The 22,028-nt window shown below is 36.9% G+C and overlaps 1 protein-coding gene across 5 annotated transcripts in view; it reads right to left on the minus strand.

Moving 5' to 3' along the window:
- The window catches only part of LOC134652059 (tyrosine-protein phosphatase Lar), a 633,608-nt gene that overhangs the window by 121,341 nt on the left and 490,239 nt on the right, over window positions 1-22,028 (minus strand). For all 5 annotated transcript variants that reach the window (XM_063507207.1, XM_063507209.1, XM_063507205.1 and 2 more), the window contains 2 exons: window positions 21,415-21,546; window positions 5,962-6,141 (listed from right to left, as the gene is read on the minus strand). In XM_063507207.1, the coding sequence (XP_063363277.1) occupies window positions 5,962-6,141; window positions 21,415-21,546 (312 nt within the window). The remainder of the gene's footprint in view (window positions 1-5,961; window positions 6,142-21,414; window positions 21,547-22,028) is intronic.

A 22,028-nucleotide genomic window follows, 5' to 3' on the forward strand; every position in this document is an offset into this window, starting at 1 on the left:
CTTAATTAAAATATTTTTTCAAAACTGCAGCTCGGAAAGGTATGAAAAAATTAAAAACCGCACACGATTTGAAAAAAATACTTTACGTCTATTAAGACGTAAAACGACGACGGACGACGTGTTCTGTATGAGCTATTAAGCTCATACAGAACAGTTATCCAAAACAGTTTCTGGCTGAATACAGTAATGTTTCGTTTCACAGAAAACTTGAAATGACCCAGCCCTATTAAGTCAAGAAATTTAAGTATTATAACAATATTTAACAAGACACGTGCAAAAGTAAAGTTTACGAATAAATTATAAATAATTTGACGGGTGAGAGATGCTAATGAGTTTTTCTTCGGAACTTTTTATCAATACGAGGAAGTTGTATTATATTATAATAAACGTAAATACTACGATACTGAATAAACATATTTAGAGTATGCTGCAAATAATAATATGCTGCTATAAAAATCCATGAGAGTGGAAAAGTAATTTGATGCTAATTCTGAGTTGGCTGGCTGGTAGAATAGGCTACATGACTAATTTTCATTTATGGTATCAATCGATCGGGTTTGTTTTTAGGATCAAATGTCTACATGGGACCCATTGCATTAAAGTAACACAAAAGTCAGAAATTGTAGTCAAAGGCCGACAGTCGCACTTCACTCGCGAAACGCCCTATACAAAACGACAAGGGAACGGACGTCAAGGTCTCTGGGAGCTCATCTTGTAGTATGGACAAAACATGAAAATTGCGTTTTTGTCGGTGAAATATTGCGTTTATGTATACACCGTGTTTTTTTTGATTTCCGTTAATTTCAAGGGTGCATTCCTGAGCTTAAATCAAGTAACTTTCTCAAAGACACCGATATTCTAATTAACTCCATTTCGGAGATAATCAATAATTTATTTTTTTCTTATTAGGCCTCTACAAGCGTGTACACCTTAGGGCCGATTTACATATTGATTAGTGTTTAGAATGAGTTCATACATTTGCTACTAAACTTAAGTACAATCTCGGTCGATCGATGTTCGAAATGACATTGATATGTCATAGATTTCAATTGTTTGATTGAGTTAAATGTAATGCCCGTATTACAACAACGCTATATGCTACATTTAATTAGTTTTTAAACTTATTTTTTTTTTGTAAAAAAAGCAAAAAAATTTTTTTTTTAATGAACTATGCCATTTAGTTCTCTTAAACGTACTTAACCATACCCCGAAGTTAACGGAATTCAATAAAAACACGGTGTATAGTTGCTATACAATATTTTTTTGGATGAAATGTAAATGTGTACTTTTATCGTTTTTGGAAGTTAAAAAAAAATTTTGAAACTTTCAGGTCCTGTATTTTTGTAATTTTTCAATATTTTATTTTAATATCCACATTATTGTGATAAATTGCTCGTTTGCTATCTATTTTACTAGATTTTGTTATAAAATTCAACATGTGTCATCATCCCTATTGACCTTTAAGTGATGATTTTGAATGATTAATATTTAATAGCGTTTATCCAGATGAGTTTTAAAATGTTCTAAAGAGATTTTGTGTTCCGGTGGCAAAATTTGTTAACCCTCGTGCCTTGACACCCCCGCAATGCTCAAGATCCCACTTTTCGAACCACTCGCTACGCCCGGGGTTACATTTTGGAATCTTTCGCTTACACGGATATAATATTAGCACGAGCGGTTAAACAACAACTTTGCCCCTTGTAAAACAAACAACCATTTCACCGCTCACCAGCACCACCTCGTAATACCTACGTAGCTAGATCTCTTTATTCTTCAAAAACTGGTAAAAAAAGTTGCATTTTATCGTATGTAGGCTAGGATGCCGTCAAATATTAGCATGAGGGGTTAAACGACGATTTTGCACCGCCTTCTTGTAAAACAGATAACAATAAAGAGTAGGTATTTGTAATTTATATTTGTATAACTATTATTAAATATTTCTTGATGTCATTTTCCTCAATCCATTCCAATCGCACACTAAAGGTACTGTTTGCAGAAGTAATTATCTGGATAATTATAATAAGCTCATGTACATTCGCATTGCGATAATTCAATATGAATATTCATAACTCATTAAAGTTACCTTAATTACGAGCCATCCTCTTAAACACCCGCATAGATCACTTGCACACTAGATGCAACAATATTTGTAATGTGTGTGCTCGGAGAAAGTAAAGTAATGACAATGTAAGTTTCAGCAAAATGTGAGCTTTTAGGTACCAAATTTTGCATACTATTTGATATCTGTCGCGCGTATAGCAACGTGCCATAAGTACTTGCCATTTTTCCAAATAGAGATAAATCTCTACAGTTCTAGTACAAATAAAAATGCTATACTTTCGGTCCCTAGTCTACTTTGCTATTTTTGATTAATAAAACAACAAATTTAATATATTAAAAACGGGTCACTCACGTATTTTAAGTCGAAAAAGTCGTGAGTGACCCGTTTTTAATATATTTAATATGTCTTTGTCTCACGGAAGTTTTGTTATTAAAATAAAACAACAAATACATTAAATTACTGACTAGTATAAGTCAGTTATACTAAAAAGTATGTAAGCTGGGTAGGTAGTAGTCATCATTCATTTATGTGCCCACTAAATTATAAATATCACACATGTATAAATACCATACAGCTACTTACTTACTTACAGTAACTAAAATAATAATAATTAAATACTCATATAATTATAATTAAAACGTATTACAATTACGTTTACGACTCTAAAACTGTACATGCAATATTAATTTTTAACTTTTTGAAAAAAAAAAATTTCTATAAACAGCTCATAAGAAGGCGTCACTTATTGATGACAGGCCTTCCACAGTCGGTGTATAGGTAATAATATGTTATGTGATGTGATTTGTTATTTCTGTTCTTCCTGTGTATGTTGTATCTTGTACCTACCTTGTGTTATATTTTTCTTGTAATGAAATATTTTGTAAGCGTTTCTCGGCGCATTGGTATTTTTACTGTAATGCCGTGTAAACATAATTGTATAAAAAAAAAAAACAAAATTGCAATACGCTTCATAATGAGGAATCTATGGGAGTTACTCTACAAGCACCGTGTAGGAGCCAAATTCCCGTAATTCCGCAAATATACCAGCGGCGCCGACTTGAAATATGACATAATTATCACGATTTACCCGTCAATTATGTGACTGCAGAACCCTAAATCGAGGAGTTAAGACGAACAATAATTCTTCTCATTTACAAAGGAAATTGTCGCTGTGTTATTTCGCAGTGTGGTTTAGTGACGTAACCGTTCCTCGGGGGAATGTTGGGGAATTTTAAATATTATCTGTAAACGTAAAACGTAATAAGGCTTTGCAAGAAAGCTGATCTTTTGCTGACGTTTGGCATTTGATCATAACAATCCATAATCAAAGTATACCTAATACATAAAATAAGCATAAACAATAAATTTTAAGCAACTTAGATAAATATCACCTTCTAACAGTGAATAACTATAAGCATTAAGAAAAAATGTATGCCTTTATGCATGGTATACATATCCCTGATGCCAGTAAAACATCAGAAAACCAGGGTTTTTCATGCATCCGCAGGCAACGGTAACCGCTTAGCGTCAGGCGGACTGTAGGCCTTACCGCGGGAACATTCCCGTTGCCACCTCACTAGATGTCGTTAGTTGCAATTTAGAAGGCTCATTATCGGGCGAGCGTCGTCCGAGGGCGTTTTAATGCTTATTTATTGAAAGGCTTGTCTTCGGCCGCGAGTTATTTTCCAAGGGATCATAGTGTCAGCGGGGCAGTTTTATGTGGTTGCCGGAGATTGTGACCGATAGACTCCGTATTTCCTCGATTTACGTCGTACAGCTGCTGAAGTTGGGGCGCATCTTGCTTGGGGCATTTCACGAGATTGTCGCTTACGCAACGCTTTTGCCTTATATGGTAGCTATGTGAATCAAATCCGTAAAGCTCAATATGTTCGCCAAATCATTAAATATTACCAGTCCCTATATCGCTTTCTCAGCATTTTGAGAAGAATTTACACGTAAGTACGAGTAAGTTTTTGTATTTATATATCAACTAACTAATTTTATATAACAAACAATATTCAATATTTTTATTTGAGTTAGCCGTTAACACGAAAAACGTACGAGTGCTTGCGGTCGCTGGTTACCGCACATATATGTATCGCACCACTCAGTTGCATCCTACACAAGTTAATATAGAAAGAGTACAAGTCGTAAACAAACGTAAAATCTACGTCGTAGATGTAACTAATGATATGAGTTAATGCCTCTACATTAACGTTTACGATGCCTGATATGACGTTGCACGCTCAGTTAATTTAATATTTAAGAGCCAAAATGCTCAAAATATTTAAATGGCGACCAGTCTTGTATGCTGCGTCTATTAAGTGTGATCTGTGTTCAGCGGGGTCGTGGTGCTAAGCCGCAATGGGAACAAACCTTTCGTACAATCCTTTACTTTAAGTTCTTTATAGCTAGAGTCGACATCTAACCTACTATTTTGCACCTTATTGGGTTGTAATAAGGTACATAAAGGATATATATCTTTGATATCGACCATGTGTAGATGTGGGCGATCTTTGGTCGATAAAGCAACTCAGTTGCATCGGGATTTATTCGGGATCACGTAAAGGATGCTTTATTTAGTACTGAGTTACACAAAGTGCCTTGGTTTTTTCAGGGCGGTCAATTGATCCTTTTTATTGTGAGGATCGATTGAATTAAAACAAAAGAAATGTCTTCGACAATCGCCATCAGATATTTGAGTGCGGTCAAGATGTGCAAAACTATCTGAGCAAGCCCTTTAACGTCTTGATCATTAGATGTTTTGATTTGATATAATGTAAGTCTAGTGTTGTGTCATTAATGGTAAAGGTTGTCTGGAAGAAATCGCTCTTTAGCGATAAGACCGCGACACGACCGAAGTGAGTGTTTTAAATCGACACGAGTTGCGAATTACCTGTCTCTCTGTATGCTTAGATCTTTAAAACTACGCAACGGATTTTGATGCGGTTTTTTTAAATAGATAGAGTGACTCAAGAGGAAGGTTTATGCATAATTTGTTAACCCGTGCGAATCCGGGGCGGGTCGCTAGCAATTTATATAAGCGTACAAAAAGTCCCCGCATTATAACATTCAAGATTATACTAAATCTTGAAGCCAAGACACTGAATATCAATGCCGCAGTGCTACAATGTCAACAATATGAAAAGACATAAAGCGCGCTTTCCAACTTTGAGCGTCGTCGCATATTGCATATTGATGCCCTAAAGTGCATATTGACACTCATACGCTGGAGCTAGAGTGAGGCGCAAACGGTTTTATCGACTGTTTTCCGTCTAGGGAAAATGTCTTGTTTGGTGTTTCATGTCTTGTTTAACCTTTGCTATGTGTGTGGTGGTCAAAAATCGCGCGTCAAACTTCGGTTGTGTTGTACCTTATGGAGCCCACACTAGCGTATTTTGAGCGTCGGTGTCTAGTCTTAGTAGTCGGTGTATAGTACATATTTCGGTATTTGATATCCAAATAACAGATTTTTAAATTGCTCATGACTCTCAAGATTGTCAGTACATATATTATGAAACTGTCCGAACGTTAATTCGCGCGGTTTTGTTTGAAGTCTTGTCTATACCGAAAACATGCTATAGTCTGTGCGGAAAGAGAAGAGTCGTGGAATGTATGGGGCTCAATACAATCCATGACTCTTCTCTTTCCGAACAGTCTCTAACTCGTAAATTAAGAATAGATTAGCTATTCTAAATTAGGTGGTTTAAATAAATACCCCATTCAAAGTCTTTATAGCCAATGACAGCCGACCGACCGACAGAATTGGCACTAGAAGAAAAGATGGTTTAGCCGGTGCTCCTAGTCCAAGATCCTCAAAATCGTATCTAAACATTAATCGACTTAAAACGTAAGTAAACCCGTTTCAAATAGTTGAGAGTCCTTAATTGTAAACTAACCTTCAAACACCGTAAGCGTAGCGACAGCGGTTACGGCGTCACCAACGCCGTTCTCCGCAACGCACTCATAGGTGGCGTCGTCGCGCTGCGCGCGCACCGGCTCTATGCGGAGCACGGCTCCGTTCGCGCCCACCTCGGTCACTTGCTCCATGGCCGACACTTGGTACCGGGACTGCATGCCTGTTGAGAGGTGTTAAGAGGTTAGGGGTGTCACCAAAAGTTGTTGTCATTTAGAATTTAAGTTTTATAAAAAAAATTTGTTACATAAACAGTTTTGAATGATTCACGGTAGTTTCACTAGACTTATATCGACCGAGATACAAAAGGTAATCACGGTTCATATCCCGGTCGATATAAGTCTATATCTATATTTCATAAAACCAGGACAGAACTCAAGCAAACAATAAGGGAAAAAACTACCACCCTATAACGTTTTGGATTTTTGCTAAGGCAGAATTTTTAGGACTATGAGGTGGCAATGAGGCTTGAATTGAAGATTTCTTATAATGGTCACTTTGAACATTCTTAATAACTAAAAAAAAATCTCCGACGTTGATAGTCGTAACGTCGGAGGTAATTTTGCAACAAGCATGACTAAGTTCTAATTAAGTTCATGTTCACCGCACGGGCAACCTGATGGCAAGCGGACACCGTAGCCTATAGACACTTGCAACGCCAGCGTTATCAAGCGCCGTCAACTTGCTGGGTTGTTATGCTCATGATGAATATTAACGAGAAATCGCGGTGGGTATAGTTTAAAAGTAACAGTTTTGCAGCTTTTATAGACGACGCGAAAGTAATCCTAGCAAAGGTAAATTATTATTATAGTGACTACCGTACACCGTCTTGTCCCTGATGGCCTCATTAAAACATCTTGTGGAAAACATTAAGAAGATGACTAGGTAAGTATAAAAAATTAATTTGTTCGTTCGCGTTTTACAGGCTTGTATGCAGAGTACTCAGCTAAAAGGAAATCATATATAAATAGAAACTATATTGCCGTCTGCTGCGTCTGTTATTGCGGCTGGTGTCCTAGCGGTAAGAGCGTGCGACTTGCAATCCGGAGGTCGCGGGTTCAAACCCCGGCTCGTACCAATGAGTTTTTCGGAACTTATGTACGAAATATCATTTGATATTTACCAGTCGCTTTTCGGTGAAGGAAAACATCGTGAGGAAACCGGACTAATCCCAATACGGGCCTAGTTTATCCTCTGGGTTGGAAGGTCAGATGGCAGTCGCTTTCGTAAAAACTAGTGCCCACGCCAATTCCTGGGATTAGTTGCCAAGCGGACCCCAGGCTCCCATGAGCCGTGGCAAAATGCCGGAACAACGCGAGGAAGATGATGATTGCCGTCTGCTTACTTAAAATTTTGCGAGTAACTTATCTGAGGATGTTTTCCAATTTTCATGGTAAAATGAGTGACTTTCACCCCCGCAATACTGCTGAGACTGTGATGGTCAACCCAACACTAAGTTTATCAAGAAAATAGACAGATACAGCGCCCGTGTCAAAACCGCAGCAGTAATGTCGCAACTAGGAACATTCGAATGTCACCTTATTACATTACACCTTGGCATCAGATGCCTTGGATATTAGATTTTCTACCTGAGAGCGACGTTCATAAAAGCTCAAATATCCACCATCAAATCCTAAAGAGCATTGTGACGTTTAACACTCCAGGCAGACAAAGAATGTGTAATTCTCATTGAAAATTTAAAAACGTTAGGGTAATCCCAAGTTCCTTTGTAAGGCATCCTTGCACTTTGCATTCCTCTCAAGATTGCAGCAAAAACAACGCGTTCGTGCGTCCCGGGGAGTTGTAACTCGAGGGGATAAAGTTTAAATTGCCAAAGCACTTGCGCGGATAAGTTGGCCGTTGAAGTTGGTAGGGCTACCACTTCGTTAAATGTTTGATGTCGACTTGGAGTAGGGAATGCTCCCGGTACTGAGTTTGTATGGCGAGAACCGGGAATTCCCGGTTCCGGTACTGTATTTGTATAGACGACCAGTACCGGGAGCACTCCCTAACTTAGAGAGTTAAACTGGGACACCATTGTGTGATTGCAAAAACTTAGACGATATAATTGTGACAAGGACAATAAAATTCATATGTAGGAATAAGAAAATAAGTCAAAATCTCGAAACAACAGCATTAAACTTTTAAAAATAGATCTCTATTTGATATCCATTGCAGCGGATCTCATTCGAATATAAAAGTAGGTAAAGTGAGTGACGTTAAAATGACACTATTATATAGTAGGGAATTTAATGAGATACAGGTATCTTAGGATAGTAGAAGGATAAACGGATCCTAAAACATTTTAAAGCACATTTTGGTGTCTCTCACAATTCCCTACTTTGTAAACGTGCCACCAACGTTTCCTTGTTAGCTTTTCACTCAGGTCGTCTAAGTACATTTGTAAACCAGCGTTGGCAGCCCTAGCCCGACAAAGCTAAATCGCCACTCGTTGTATGTGCCAAGAAAATGTATCTCACGACAAGTGAGAATAATAGGGCCGTCGGCGTGACCGCGGTGAAAACCGCCGCTTTATTCCCCTTTGACTTGTGGATACTTGAGATCCGATTTAGTTGACTTGTGTTCAATATCGGTGTTTAAATTTCAGCGTATTTCTCTGTAACTCTTTGAGAAAGGCTTATATATCTATGTTGCTCTCCAAAAACAAGTGTCCAAGTTTTTCAACAGACGCCAGCGCGGGTGTGACACCCCTGGACGCAAGCGATACCGTGGAAAATTTAAAGGTAGGTAAAATAATGACCAAACTTTGGTAGTTGTATCCAGACCTAACGCTCACTCATCAATCATCATACATAGTATAAAAATCGAGTCAATGGTGCATACATATTTCCGCCTATTTAAATACATTTGTATATTATGTATTAGATATCCATATTTTTTCCTTTAAAGAGGGATGAATAATACTCAAGTCTTCATCACCCCAACAATATTATAGAAATAAACGTCTACAGCCAATAAAACGTAAGCACACAAATATGAAGAGACAGAAAAACAACGCCCCTCATGCTCGTAATATGTCATCACCAAATATACCTCAATATCGCCGCGAACAGGATGTACCAAATGATATACCTTGTAATATCACCGCTGTAAGGCCTGAGTGGACGCTCGAAGCGGAGCGTTCGGCGGGGCGTGCAGCGTGGCGTCGGGGTCAGGAGTAATTTGAGCAGCGTGCACTATGGCCGCTTCTATACGTTTGCATTTGTTTAACATGCACGCCGCGCGCCAAATGCAAACGTATAGGAGCGGCCTTAGTAAACGCCGCTGAAATAACTTGTGAGCCCGACGCCACGCTGCACGCCCCGCCGAACGCTCCGCTTCGAGCGTCCACTCAGGCCTTACACACTGTATCGCCAAATATATGTGCATCCACGTGATTAATTTGTCTGCGAGAGCGAAAAAGCAAACAATAAACGATTAATCAGCTGGGCGCCACCGTCATTTGTTATTGCCAGAAAATGGCCGAATTCTCATACACTAGACAAGATTGTGCTGGTAAATTTATTACTGTAATCATTGTTCTAGGGGAGGTAATGTGAGTGGTTTTTTTTGCTAGTGTTTGCTGAGGGCCGGATGATGGGTAATGTTTTTATGGGTAGTTTAAGCAGACTGACATTGTTGAGCTAGAGAGGGAAGTATTAGAATTTTTGGAAAAATTAAAGATTCCGTTTAATTAAAAAGCAATTGCTTCGGAGCAATGTACAAAAGATATTAGCAATACAGATTCAACCTCATCGTTTTAAGGTTCAAAAACTTATTACACAGCAGTGGCTTTTTTTGTAATCAATACTTATTTTTAGGGATCCGTACCAAAAAAATATGTCTTTCACAATGGCTAAATATTTCGGGAATTCGTATTATTTTCGTTAGATTTGAAAAAAAAAAGATCAATAACTTACAACTTGTCCCGAAAACATGTATTTATGTAATTTTGCATTGAAAATACCATTTATTTTCGTAAATCGGTAGAAGATATTCAGGACATAGGTATTTACGGTAAAATGGTGCTTTTACTGTAAAGAATACGGAACTCAATATATCCACCAAATTCTATAGACTTCCTTGGAATTCTAAGCAAGGCTAAAGATGCATTGAAAATACGCAAAAACATATTTACTGAAGTCTGCAGTAAGCAATGATAAATACGTTTTAGTATGACAGTAGCTGGGCTAGTAAAATAAAGCTTCATACCGACGGTCCTTAGAAACACACGGGGTGTTTGCACAATGCAGTTGACTGGACATGTTTAATTAACCCCGTTTCAGGTCGATAACGTTCGTTCGACGGCACTTTAGCCATTTCAAGTTTATACTGTTTCAATACTATGACACGGTGGATAAGCCATCGTAAGAAAGAATAATGTCTGTGCATTATATTCATCAACGTGTGTGTGAGAAGGATAAATATATTTCCAACTGATCGCCCTGAGAAACTTTCTTTAGGGCATTTTTTTTTAAAGATTAGTTTTACTTTTTTATAGAATAACGGCGTTATTCATAAACGTCTGCTAAGTTAATTAGCTGATGATCGTCGTTTGTCCCTCTCTATGGCATAACGACCGATAGGGACAAACGACGATGATCAACTGATTAAGTTAGCAGCCGTTTATGAATAACGCTATTAGATTTTAAGTTTAATAGTTTGGATATTAAATTCCGCATTGTGTTGTCATAAATAAAGTTACATTATTTACGGACAGTAAATAATGTGTATAATACAGTAAACATCAAATAGATAGTAACGGCCAAAGTGGCCAACAACCACATAAAAAATAAGGATGTGAGCACGGCATAATTATATTTTTACGTCACATGTTACACAAGTTATAAACAATTTTCGCGCTATCAAATAATTTTGAACTTAACGCTTCGAAGATAAGACTGCTAATCGCTCGACAAGAAAATTGTATTAAAACGCGTGACGATGTTAACGACACTTGCGCAGCTCCTCTAATATCGGGAAATGCAAAAATGATTGGTTGACGAAGAATCTCAGAAAACGGTTCGGTACAGGAAACAACTTTTTTCGGACCTAACTTTTTTTTCTTTCAGAACGATGGTCAGCCAGCATACAACCGACCTGTGGGTAAGTGGTCACCGTAGGTCAGAGACAACTGTAACTTCACGGGTGTTACACATGTTCTTACGAATATAATGTGAAACAAATTTAAAAGTGGAATAATTACTGAATTGAACTTTCCCTTGACCCATATGGTGGATAGATTTGCTGGCTATGGATGAGGTCTTGGTGGCTCAGACGGCAGAGCGCTGGAGTATCGATCCAGAGGCCGTGAGTTCAAGACTCACCCAAGAAAGTAATCTTTTCCACTTTTAAATTTATTCTAAGCTTAAGAGCATCGTTCGCAGATGTTTCTGCTTGTTAAAATTTAAAATAATCATGTGAAACCTTATAAGTTTACTACGCAATATACGCATCCAACATCAATAGAACATGAATACCTTACAGAGTTCTCAGTAACAAAGCATCAACATTAAAATAAAATCAAAGACTGCAACCTGCTCAAGAAATAACCGCAATAGAAACGTGGCACAATGGCATGAAAAGAACAAAACCTCATACCAGCCGCACTGTCTTAAGACTCAGAGGCCTATTATGCTGTAATAAGTTGATAGAATTTAATTAAATTTTTCATTTTATTTTGATACGACCTTGACCGTGAGAGCCATTATTTTATTTAAAGTAAAAGTGTACACACCATACGTTTTTTTAATTTGGGATTTTTATTTTATTTCTGCTCAGAATCAAGAGCTCCTTCGATTGTAATAGAAGAAAGTGTCTCAAATTTTCCAAACTATTTTGTCTCCTTCCATTCCGTTAGGTACCGCAATACAAAGTCTACGAAAAATTGTATCAAAATAAAAATAGAAATCTCGTGACCCTTTTTTCTTCTATTAGGATCGAAAGAGCTTGTGATTCTCAGTAGAAGTAACGTAAAAAAATTCCAAATTTAGAAAAAAAAATGTACCTACTTTCTCTGATCTGATGACACGGCTCAATGTCATGTCAACGTCATGGTCAAAATGAGGTGAAAACCATATCAAACTGTTCTTACAGAATCGGTCTCTCGCTTTTATTCAAAAAACATTTCCATTTTATTACCTCACACAGCTACTTTGGTTCCATGAATTTTTGAGATGCTTAATGAAAAAGTATTTGAAGTGTTTTCTGAAGCAACAAGTAGGTAATTATAAAGGTGTGACCGCATTTGAGTTCAGGTGCTTGGTCTTTGCATATTAAAATGTCGTTGATTTGGAACCAGACATAGTGGGAATAGATATATTGTAAATTAAATGCTTAATCGATGCATTAGTAGCCTAAAACAGGGATTTACTGCTGCGGTATTACTGCTGCGGCCTTGACGCGGGGGCTGTTACAGACTGTTAATTTCCTTGATAAAATGACCAGTTGGCATCTGAATGTCACCTTTATGAAGAGGTGTCTAATGAATACCTTTAATTACACAAAATTTGGGATATTTAGGGGAGACCGAGGTGAGTTAAAACAGAGGTGAGTTGAATCAACTGCTTTTTTGAGACCCTATATCTGTTGTCGAGCTGTAAAAATGATATTAGCTGCGCCTCATCGCGCTCGGGTCTTTCAATATGCATCCTTGCCTCAAGACGATTATGAATATGATTATGGTTATGGATACCGCAAATTGACGTTATTTCAAGTTACCTCTGTTTTAACTTAACTCGGTCTTTCCTAACTGTTACTAACAGAGAAATTACAATCAAATTCTAAATAAGTTATATTACTTTACGGTACCTTTTTATAGTTTTTCGTAAATAACTCTTAAACGGTGGCCCGTAGCAAAAAATGTTATATTACATAAGTAATCTACATAAAATTTTACTATGCCGAAATTTGCTTATACACGTATTATTTCCGTTGTAATTCCTTCGTTTGGTGGCCTATATTATCCGATTCGAAGAGTCTTATTTATCCTTAATCCATATACCTCAACAAAATGGGCAAAGATTTAACAAGATGTCTTAAAAGAATTTTAAGCGCGGTACTCTGAAAAATATCAAGTTTCTACTCGTATATGTCAGAGCATGTGTAGGGAAGATGGTAGCCAATCTACGTCACGCGCCTCCGTCACGCGTAGGGTTGCCATACGTTAGGAGATTGAAGGGACAAATCTACTTAAAAAGTAGGAGTGTTATCGTATAGATATTTTAAATTAATCCTTGAACATTGTTATGTAACGCTTTTAATTAAACTACGTAAGGTAAGGAAATTTGAAATGCCTACATAAGTTTTAGTCACTGATCGAGGTCTCCGTTTTAGCTTGGGTAAAAAGGCTATCGAATGTCTATACAGTCCGCGTGTTCTCCTCTCCAAGTCGCTTTCAAGAAAGTACCTAATAAAAACTTTCTACAATGTATGCAGTAAATATAAAATATTGACGCAGTCTATTTAAAAAAAATCAACCTCAACTTGAATGTTACATGTACTAAAACATTCTAAAATTTGCATATAACTGATGTAACAATAAGTTTCCCAACAAGAAATAAGGCACTTCCTATTCTTAGCACTAACGAGTAATCCATTTTCCGACGCCAGCCGTCTTGTAGTCTTTCCTTTTCCTTTTTTCGCGTAGTTTTTGTTACTTTACTTCTTGAGTGCACGGAGAAAGATGAGTAATGTAAATAATATAAAATGACTCCTTTTCCAACTAAGCAGCTTGTGAAAAATAATTCATTGCTAACAGCTTATAATGCAATTTTTAAATTACGTCCGTGAAATGCAACAGCAGTTAGAAACAATTGTGTTTGTGAACAACATATTTAATTTTATTATTTAAGTTAATTTTTTTTAATACAACTGCAATTTATATTAGTAATACAAATACAAGTTTTAAAATAATAATGAAAAGGAAGCGTCGGATTGTGTCGGAGATACAATTTTAAATTATAAGTGAACGTCGCAATTATAGATGTGCAGTAAATGACCGAAAAATATTTTTAATTACCTACCAATCTAAGAATCATAAAGTATATATAATATATCGTTTAAGATTAATATAATTGAATTTAAACTGGTGTGAATCATACAATAACATTTCTGGCTAAATATATGTCTTAGTGTCTCTTAAAATATTGGCCGTGTGTGGAATATAAAATCCCAGTGTCTCCTAAAAGGACTCAATCTCGAAGTGACATAATATACAATATAGAATAGAATAGAATATAATTTATTCGTAAGCACAGGCAATACATAATATGAAAAAAAAAATTAGTTCGCAGAGATTTTATTAGTCAAAGCTTTTGTGCCTATGTGAAATTTTGGAATCAGGTTGCCGAGTCACAAGAGAACACAAGGCTTTCTTAGTGAGCCGAGACAACTCTAAGATGAAAAAAATATGCCCCTTAAAATTCGAACTCCTGGTAACACTAGCGCGTAATCCATCATGGCGGCGGCGCGTCGACGCGTCTCCTGATTGTCAATCTTGAAGTGACTTTGTTCGCAGAGATTTTATTGCTCAGCTCTTGGAAAGTCGTGTGGAAATTGTTTGCCATACGTTGTATGTATACGTAGGGTGTTACATGGGTTATAGGTACCTACGAGTACCTACGGCTTGCGTAGGAATAGGACATTTTTTACGTGATTTTATGAAATACATTGGCATTGGTAGACAAAAATTTAGTTTAAGAAGTTTGATCCCTCTACAGGTAAAATAAGAAGATTAAAAAGGAGTAGTGTATCTACTAATTGAGGTTAACGCCATCTAGCGTTATTTCGTCGCATTACATGAAACCCCTAAGCACATCAGTGTTAGTACTCGTGTTATATTAATACCAGTTAGAGGGAAACTCACTAGATGGCATTTAAATCAATAAAGAAAAACTCAATGACATTGTAACAGTTTTTCGATCAGGTCACGTGTCCGTCTTACGGTCACGTGATCTGTCGCGAGTTTAACATTTTTTCCCCACCTCAAAAAGTGCACAGTGCCGCTAAAGAAGTTTTCACTTCAAAAAATTACAAATATCTGGGTCAACTCTAGGATGATAAATAGGTATCAAAGAACATGTATTATCTCACGACAAAACAAAACTTTCAGAAGTCTACGTCATACGCCAAAAAAACGAATGTAACTTAATATTAACTGTTGTCGTAACTTTCGAATGAAAGACAGTTTGACGGGTTTCCATAAGTTTACGGCGCTCTGTCATCTAACAATATTCACAGTGTGACAGCATTCCAGAAAGTACGGAAAACAAAAAATATAGAATTACTTTGTGAAGATAGATAGATAGAATACTCTTTATTGGCACACCTCAGAAAAATATACAAAAGAAAAGAACAATTGATTAAATTAAATGTAGAGGCAGACAACAGGCGGTCTTATCGCTAAAGAGCGATCTCTTTCAGACAACCTTTGGGTAGCGGAAACAGAGAAATACTAAAAAGGTAGGTGTAAGATAATCGGGCTAGTAAAATTTGCAAATGTTGTTTCATTCGGTGTCAAAGCTTCTTTGATCCTCGTGCCTTGAAACCCTCGCAGCGCTTAAGATTTTCAATATACTGGGTGGTATCAATATTAGCCATTGACATACTTGTATATCTAAAGAAGGAACTAGTTGCGACCAATCGCGTGCGTGAGGCGAATCGCGACCAATCGCGTTGTGGCGTTAGACTGCACGGTTCGAAATTCGAATTCGTGTGCGTGACACCACTGTACTGGCCCCATTATTATTGCCCTTAAGACGGGCCGTCTTAAGATAATATGTCAATGATATTAGCACGACGAGTTAATCAACAACTTTGCCCCTTGTACAACAAATAACTATGCATTTATTTAGTGTATTAGGTAGTGTAGGATAAATGTCACACATGAGAAGATATATGACTACAATATATAAATAACACTGAATTATATTAGTACATTATAATACACATAACTTACATTTATAAAACGGTAGGTTTATAAATATAACCATGCCTGAGCGAAGTCTCCTCTAATTAAGTTTACAAAACAACCGTTTACTAAAAATCACTCCGAGCAAGAATAATCGTAGCAATTATTTTAAATAAAGCCCCATCCATAACTGTCCGCTATATTAATAATTTAATGTAATCATTAGCATAGTAATTATTTAGCGTACAACAATAAATTTAGTAACACGTTCGTTCAATGCTGAGTTATTCGGCTAATTTACTGTGGTTAATTAATATTTTGATGCGCACAGGCGCGTTTTAAAACTTGTCGATTCAAAATGTTATATGTGTAAAGAAGGTACCTACATATATACTTATGACATTAAAGTAATATTTGGGTAGTTATGTATGTAACAAAGTAAATGCCATCACGCAATTAAAACGACCGCGTCGAATGATTCTAGTGGGTCTCACGAAAAATATTTATGAAATGTTTGACTTAGGATAGAGTCTAAATAGAGAGAGGAATAGGTCTAGTACATACACGTATTGTAAAAGCCGCTACCAGACAATTGATGTTACGCTCTCATTTTAAAACGACATGCTTGTCTGGTACTACGTTGCTAGAATCAGCGACGAAAACGTACCAGAAATATCCTATGTATGTACCTATGTTACTTGAATGTTTATATCAGATTTTATGTTATTTTAGAATATCGATATACACTTACACTTGTTGATACTTTAATAATTAATAATAAAATAATAATTTCAGCCTATGTACGTAACACTATTGGGCACAGGCCTCCTTTCATGCGCTAGAAGGCTTGGGCTATAGTCCCCACGCTAGCCCAATGCGGATCGGGGACTTCACATATACCTTTGAATTTCTTCGCAGGGTTCCCCACGTTGTTTTCCTTCACCGAAAAGCTAGTGGTAAATATCAAATGATATATGAAAAACTCAGTGGTACGAGCCAGTATTTGAACCCGCGACCTCCGAATTGAATGTCGGATTGATACTTTATTAGAGAAAGTTTCAATTGAATAACTTTTCAACACTAAATAATCATAATATCTAGTCTATAGCTCCCTAACAGTTTTAAACCGTCGGCGTCACATTTTCCACATTTGATTCTCTAAACGTGCACTTTTCCGACAAATCAAGAGTAACTGAGAAGTTTGACAAAGCGCACGGAATATGAAATAGGCGAGGTGATCGCCGGCATTACTCACCCCGGGAATGATGAAATAGATTGCATTTTTCATGGGAGGCGATGAAACTATTTGGAGGAGTAGTGATGTGCACGTTTTACCAACTCTATGGTGGTGTTATTAGTAAACATTAACGAGAAACGGTTATGTATTATGTAACAGTGAAAACTGTTTTTATTTAAAAGGGGTTTTCTCCAGTTAACTTTGGTTATCCTTAAGGCCTTGATGATGTTTTGACTTTGAAGTGTCCTAGTAAAAACTAGTTTTAACTGTCTTTTTTCACTAATCGTTCAAAAATTACACAATACACAAATAAATTATCCTCGCTTCGCTATCTGTATATGTCCTGGTTTATACAAAACGCGATTTTGCCTAGTTAGAACGAGATTGAGCTAAAATTGATTTATGAACAATTAGTCAAAATTAGTTTTCGTCTTTTCACATTGTGCCTAGTAGTAAATACTACTTAGGTACTTAGTGTCCGACCGAAGTTTCGGTTTCGGCGATTTCGGCATAAATTATGTGTTCCGTTTTAGAAAAACCAAACCTTCGGGTTCGGCAAAAAATCTGGCCTCGGTTGGACACTAGTAAATAGTGATAGTCTGGCAAACCAAATTTTTCAGTAAACAAGAACATAAAAAAAACGATATCCATCCTTAATACTATAGTTCGTTTTTTTAGCATTAGAAATAAGGTAAACAATCTTGCTGTGTCTTTTTATAGAAAAACACGTTTTAAAAATAAGTCACGGCAAATATGTAACAATTATGAATCTAATACGATCATTTATATTCTTATGCTTTCATTAAGTTACTGATTTTTAAACAGCGTTTTTCAATTAAAAGACATGTCAAGATCGCTTACCTTCTTTCTAATGCTAACGAAAACGAACTATAGCGCAATACAAAGCCAGTATGGTTCTCTGTGTCTATGTTTGAAATGAGACATACTTATTTTAAAAAGTGGTGACACGGAAATGAAGAACATCTCTCGAAGCCATAAAGGCACGAACAGCGTGCGTGGCCGGTCGATTCGTTTTCTCAGCTCATTGCCCCGCGGGCTTATAGATGTCGTTACCGGACCAGATATTTATGGCGAACCGAGGGTTTTACATTTCAATCAGGCCCGAAATTATAGACATCATAACACGTAATCTGGGTAGCTCTTTGTTAGCCGTTTTATCGGGGAGAAAGGATTTATGACGTGTTTTTTGATAAAGTGACGTTAGAAATGGCGTACGTTTTTTAGGGCTTGCTTATCAGGCTGATATAACTGAATATCCAAACGATATATGATCCGAGCCAATACCTATAGTCCCCTGCATAAAAAGGTGAGTTAAAATATATGGGTAAAAATAACACAAATCAATAAAATTAGCCGTAAATGTCATAAATCCGGGCGGCCATTAATTTTTACGTTGCTTCAGTAATGTTCTCGGCAGTAATGTCGCACTGCAATACTGGTGCGGTAATGCAGCCGATCAACAGCGTAACAAGCGTAACAGCGGCAAACCGTACACACGATGGTCAGACGAGATAGTAAAGGTCGCAGGGACAAACTGGATACAAAAAGCACCGGATAGATCCGACTGGCTTACTCTGGAGGAGGCCTTTACCTGAGAAGGGGTTCTTGCTAAATACACCTAGTAAAAAAAAAACATAACAATATGTACATAAGTGACCAAACATTACTAAAAACTGACTATTAGAAAATTCAATAAATTGTATTGTAGATTTTTTATGTTTGACATTGTAATATGCAAGAAATAAAAGGCTTTTTTATTTTTATTTATTTATTTAATGCAGCCGATCGCATTGCTGTAAGAAATGGCAAAAGGTAATTTAATCAAGATTTAGATATTAAGTTTGACATTTGTTAAAGTCTTGCAATATTGATATGATGTAGTTCGAATCCGAACGGTATTACCCTAACTTTGTCGGGACCCGTTTTTGTGAGGTACGGGTAATGTACTAGTTCATTATGTTGGTACTACATATATCTTAGAAACTTGAGTAACAATGTACGTGGTACGGTTAACGTGGGTGCCGTCAAGTGGTGAAAGGCCGTAACTTGATTTACTCCTTTTTTGGGTTGCAGTACATCAAACCATTCCAATCAGATCAGCTTCTGTCTTATTTATGTTACCAAAAATGTATTATTAAAGCAATGTAACTGCAGTTACCTACTATTTAATTTTGTAAATAAATATCCTGTCGTGATACACCCTTGTAGATATAAAACGAAGAAACTATAATTTTGCGGTAAGAATATGTTCGTCAATATTGAAAATACTTACCAAAATATTTTTTTTACCTCTTTGACCTCATATACCTACCGACGGTAAGGATACGTTAAATATAAAATGTCAACTGTCAAAGTCCTAATTATTTTTAAATGAAAGATGCATTCACGCTTCGAGAAAAAGTAAAACTCGCAATACGCTAAGTATAAATTATTGTTAATTCCAAAGTTGACATGTTTTTTATTCTTTGTTTTTTTAAGGGGTTTATTGTCACACAGTGACTATGTCACCCCTGTACTGAGATCAAGTTGGCATGTTCAAAACACCTTTAAAAACCATTCTTTCCAAAAAAAGATTTTTTGAGTTGCAGCCTTTTACCATTTGACGGCATACTTGCGAATTGTAGAGAATTCTACACCTCGCAGCGGGACTTATCTCCAGCTCAAACATATTGCAAAATTTAGAATTACAGAGCTGTACAATATACGTGGGGTTTAATGTAAGCTTCCTATGAACGACCTGGTTCTTCTTGTGTTAAATCTAGATTTAGAGTATCTAGATAAACGACACGAATACGAGTACTTTATCCATAAAGACTTCGGTGAAATGTATTTGACATAGAAAAAAGGATTCAAACATACTTTAAAACTGTGATGCGTAACGAGTAACGACTTCGACATAATGTCAAATGCGCTCAAATACGGGTCAAATTTAAGGTGATTTTAATTTGTATAGCGATATGGTTAAATTCGAGCTTTTATCTAAAACAAAACATTTTTGCGATTTTTTTTAAATAAAATCATAGTTTTAATATACTGTATAATTACAGTTATACTATTTTTCCAAATAAGTAGCAGCACGCAGCAGTAAAATCTGGTTTTGTATGGTGCATCTATTTTGAGTTGAGGCGCTTATAGCAGAGGAAGCAAGTGTAGTGAGTGTGCACTTTGTCTCAGGCGATGCCGCTTGGCACAATGGTTCCATGGATCAGACCAAGCTGAATTAATAATGTCATAGCTACGAGAAAAGCTCTTGCTTATCCCGGATCCTTTCCCATTAGATCAGCTTAGTGTAAGTAAAGGTAAAATCGGCGGCGTTGCCTGAGCCAAAAGTGCATTATACATAATGCTGCATTCATTTCTGCACTTACTTCCCCTACATCACACATCAGTGTGACGACCGCCTTAGCGATATTTCGCTATGTAAGTACCTACTCGGACGAATATGCGTTAAAGGCAAGTCCGCAGTCCCTTAAGTTGTCAACAGGCATCCTCATAAACCCTTTAACGGTCGAAAACCTCCATAAAAAGGGATCGGACTGTAATCAAAATAAATTATTTCACATTAGCTAATAAAAGAAACGTTTGGGTGGACATGGTTTTTTTTAGGTACTTTTACATATTTTTGCGCTTTCGGCGGATTTCGTTATGGCGAAATTAAATAAAGAAAGCATTTTGAAGGCGTTATTCATACAAACTTTATACAGATGATTATTGTTTTGACATTTTGAAAGAGTAGGTAACTAATTTTACTTGCCCGACGCCGTTTAGCAGCCAAGTAACAAAGGTGACGCGGGTCGCACTTTGTTAATATTTAAGACTTATCAGACATTGTCGTTTGTCAATATTACATACAATAGCCAGGGAAGCTCGCGGGCCGCTTGTTGCCGACCGCTGCGCGAGATTAACAATATCAGTCTGCAAGATATCATTCTGTGTGGTTTACCAATACATCCCAGCAACATTAATTTAAACTTTCACGGCTTGCCGGTTGAAAAACCAAACATTGAAAGTGTTTTGTGTCGATCGAGTGACATCACTAGTGTGTAAAACGTACAAGCCGATAAACAAGAACAAGTGTGGATAAATCGAAAAACTCGCACAGCTAGTACCTAAATGTTGATGTCCACTTTAGCCACTCTTTTCTTCAAGGCCACGGGGGCAATGCCGTCCTCGAAACGTAGGAGTTAATTAGTGATTACCTTAATTATAAGCTAATAAGTCCCGTTAAAACAAATAACAAACAACATATTTGAAGAAAGTACACTCACTTGAAACTCGCTTCCCGTTCTTTCTCCACTGGATGTTCGGCACGGGGTCACCCCGCGCCGCACAGTAGAAAGCGGCGATGCCGTTCGCGCGCACCTGCAGGTTGCGGGGCCGAATTGTGATCTCGGGCGGATCTGCACAGACAGAAAAAGACCGTATTTAGTGGGGGGTTGGGTTGAGATTTGATTGAGACAGGTTTCTGAACACAACTGTATTTTGAAGTCTTTAACGAGTTAATATAAATATCATGTACTTCATTGCCAAAAACGGTTAATAACCGGCTTGCTTATTTTAATACCTACAACAATTTTATACACGTACAATGTCAAATAATATTTGACATAAATGCCATAAGGACCAGCTATTAGATATTAGAAGGCCTCAACACTTTTTTGGAAAATGTACGTACAGTGAGTCTTTTTTTTCAAACGAAATCGATGTCACAAGGCTTGCAATTAATAAGTAAGATTATTCGTATTTAAAGACGATAATATGGTGACGGTGTTTACACGAGATCTTTTTGCTGACCTTACCATGTGCCCATATTATATGCATAGTTTTGGTTTAAACAACATATGTATTTATTTCACAATTAAAATACTGAATTCAAAAGCTG

This window comes from Cydia amplana, chromosome 11 (assembly GCF_948474715.1).
Source record: "Cydia amplana chromosome 11, ilCydAmpl1.1, whole genome shotgun sequence".
NCBI lineage: Eukaryota > Metazoa > Arthropoda > Insecta > Lepidoptera > Tortricidae > Cydia > Cydia amplana.